The sequence below is a fragment of the Aptenodytes forsteri genome, unplaced genomic scaffold (genome assembly GCF_000699145.1).
Source record: "Aptenodytes forsteri isolate BGI_AS27 unplaced genomic scaffold, ASM69914v1 Scaffold187, whole genome shotgun sequence".
NCBI classification, from domain to species: Eukaryota; Metazoa; Chordata; class Aves; order Sphenisciformes; family Spheniscidae; genus Aptenodytes; species Aptenodytes forsteri.
Window position 1 is genome coordinate 1,166,735 of NW_008794084.1, and position 1,214 is coordinate 1,167,948.

Sequence of the window (1,214 nt, forward strand, 5' to 3'; positions counted from 1 at the left end):
CTGGCGCGAATGACCGGGGGGGGAGCACACCCCCGTGGCCCTGTCCCCCCGCTCCCACAAGGCTTGTGCTTGCAGGGGCCGACGCGCCCGGGGAGCCGGAGGCACTGGTGAGGAAGGTGCAGGAGTACGCCCAGAAAGCCACGGCCATGGCCAAGACCGCCTTCAGCGTGGTGCAGGAGTCGGAGGTGGCTCAGCAGGCCAGGTGCCCCCGCGCCCCCCTGCCCGTCCGGGCACCCGCCCCCCCGCGGCCCACGGGGGAGCCCGGCCGGTGCCCTGCTCTGAGCCCCCTCCCCTTGCAGGCGATGGCTGGCGGACAACACCGACCGGGCGAAGCAGCGTCTGGCCTGGCTGAAGGAGCAGATAGCAGAGCTCTGGAAGCAGATGCCGGCCGCGTAGCCCTGCCGGGGGCTGGCTGGGGGCTGGCCGGGCTGGGGTCCCCCCAGCTCCCTACCCACTGTCGCGGTTCTTGCAATAAAGTGGCGCTGAAGCAGACGGCTGTGGCGGCGTCACTTGGGGGGGCGGCGAGGAGGAGCGTGCACTGCGGGGTGAGGAAGGGCTGGGACAGACGCGGAGGTCGTCCAGGAGGGCGATGAAGCGGGTCTTGAGGTTCTCGGCGTAGGGGGTGAGGCGCTCCTTGAAGTCCTGCACCAGGGGCGTCACCTTCTCGCGCAGGTTGCTGAGCTGCTCCACCACCTTGGCCTGGTACTCGGCGGCCTGGGGGATGCCCTTCTCCCGGATCTCCTCCAGCTTCTGGCTCAGCTTCTGCCGCAGCTCGCTGCTGTAGGGCGCCAGGTTCTTGCGCAGCTCCTCCACGTGCCCGCGCAGGCGGTCCCGCACCTCCTCGGCCACCGGGGTCAGCTTCTCCTGCATCAGCTCCACCTTCTGCTTGGTGAGCTCCTTCAGCTCTTGGGCCACGGGCGCCAGGCGCTGGCGGTACTGCTCCAGCTCCTCTGTCCACTTGGTGGAGAACTGGTCCAGGAAGGGACGGATCTTCTCCTTCACCTCCTCCAGGTCCTTGGTCAGCTCCTGGCGCAGGGACTCCGTGTCCTTCAGCCACATCTCCCGCACCTCCTTGTAGTAGGGGGCCATGTCCTCCCGCAGCTTGGCAGCGGCTGCGCTCAGCGTGTCCAGGTTGTCGGCCAGCTTCAGGCTGCGGGGAGCGGAGGGAGGTCACGCACGGCGCCCGGGGACCCCCCCGCCAGCCCCCCGCCACG

The 1,214-nt window shown here is 69.9% G+C and overlaps 2 protein-coding genes across 2 annotated transcripts in view; one reads left to right on the forward strand and one right to left on the reverse strand.

The window, feature by feature from the left end:
* Positions 1 to 396, forward strand: part of APOC3 (apolipoprotein C3) — a 1,466-nt gene extending 1,070 nt beyond the window's left edge. Inside the window, exons 2-3 of the mRNA XM_019470510.1 lie at positions 76 to 202; positions 300 to 396. Coding sequence (XP_019326055.1) covers positions 76 to 202; positions 300 to 396 — 224 coding nt within the window. The remainder of the gene's footprint in view (positions 1 to 75; positions 203 to 299) is intronic.
* A 51-nt stretch (positions 397 to 447) lies between these two features.
* Positions 448 to 1,174, reverse strand: APOA1 (apolipoprotein A1). The gene has a single exon (XM_019470513.1). The coding sequence runs from the start codon at positions 1,087 to 1,089 to the stop codon at positions 448 to 450; it is 642 nt and encodes a 213-aa protein (XP_019326058.1). The 5' UTR covers positions 1,090 to 1,174.
* Between the last annotated feature and the right edge of the window lie 40 nt (positions 1,175 to 1,214).

Coding starts and splice junctions, on each gene's coding strand:
- APOA1 (XM_019470513.1), bottom strand. CDS start 1,089: ATGGCCCCCTACTACAAGGAGGTGCGGGAGATGTGGCTGAAGGACACG.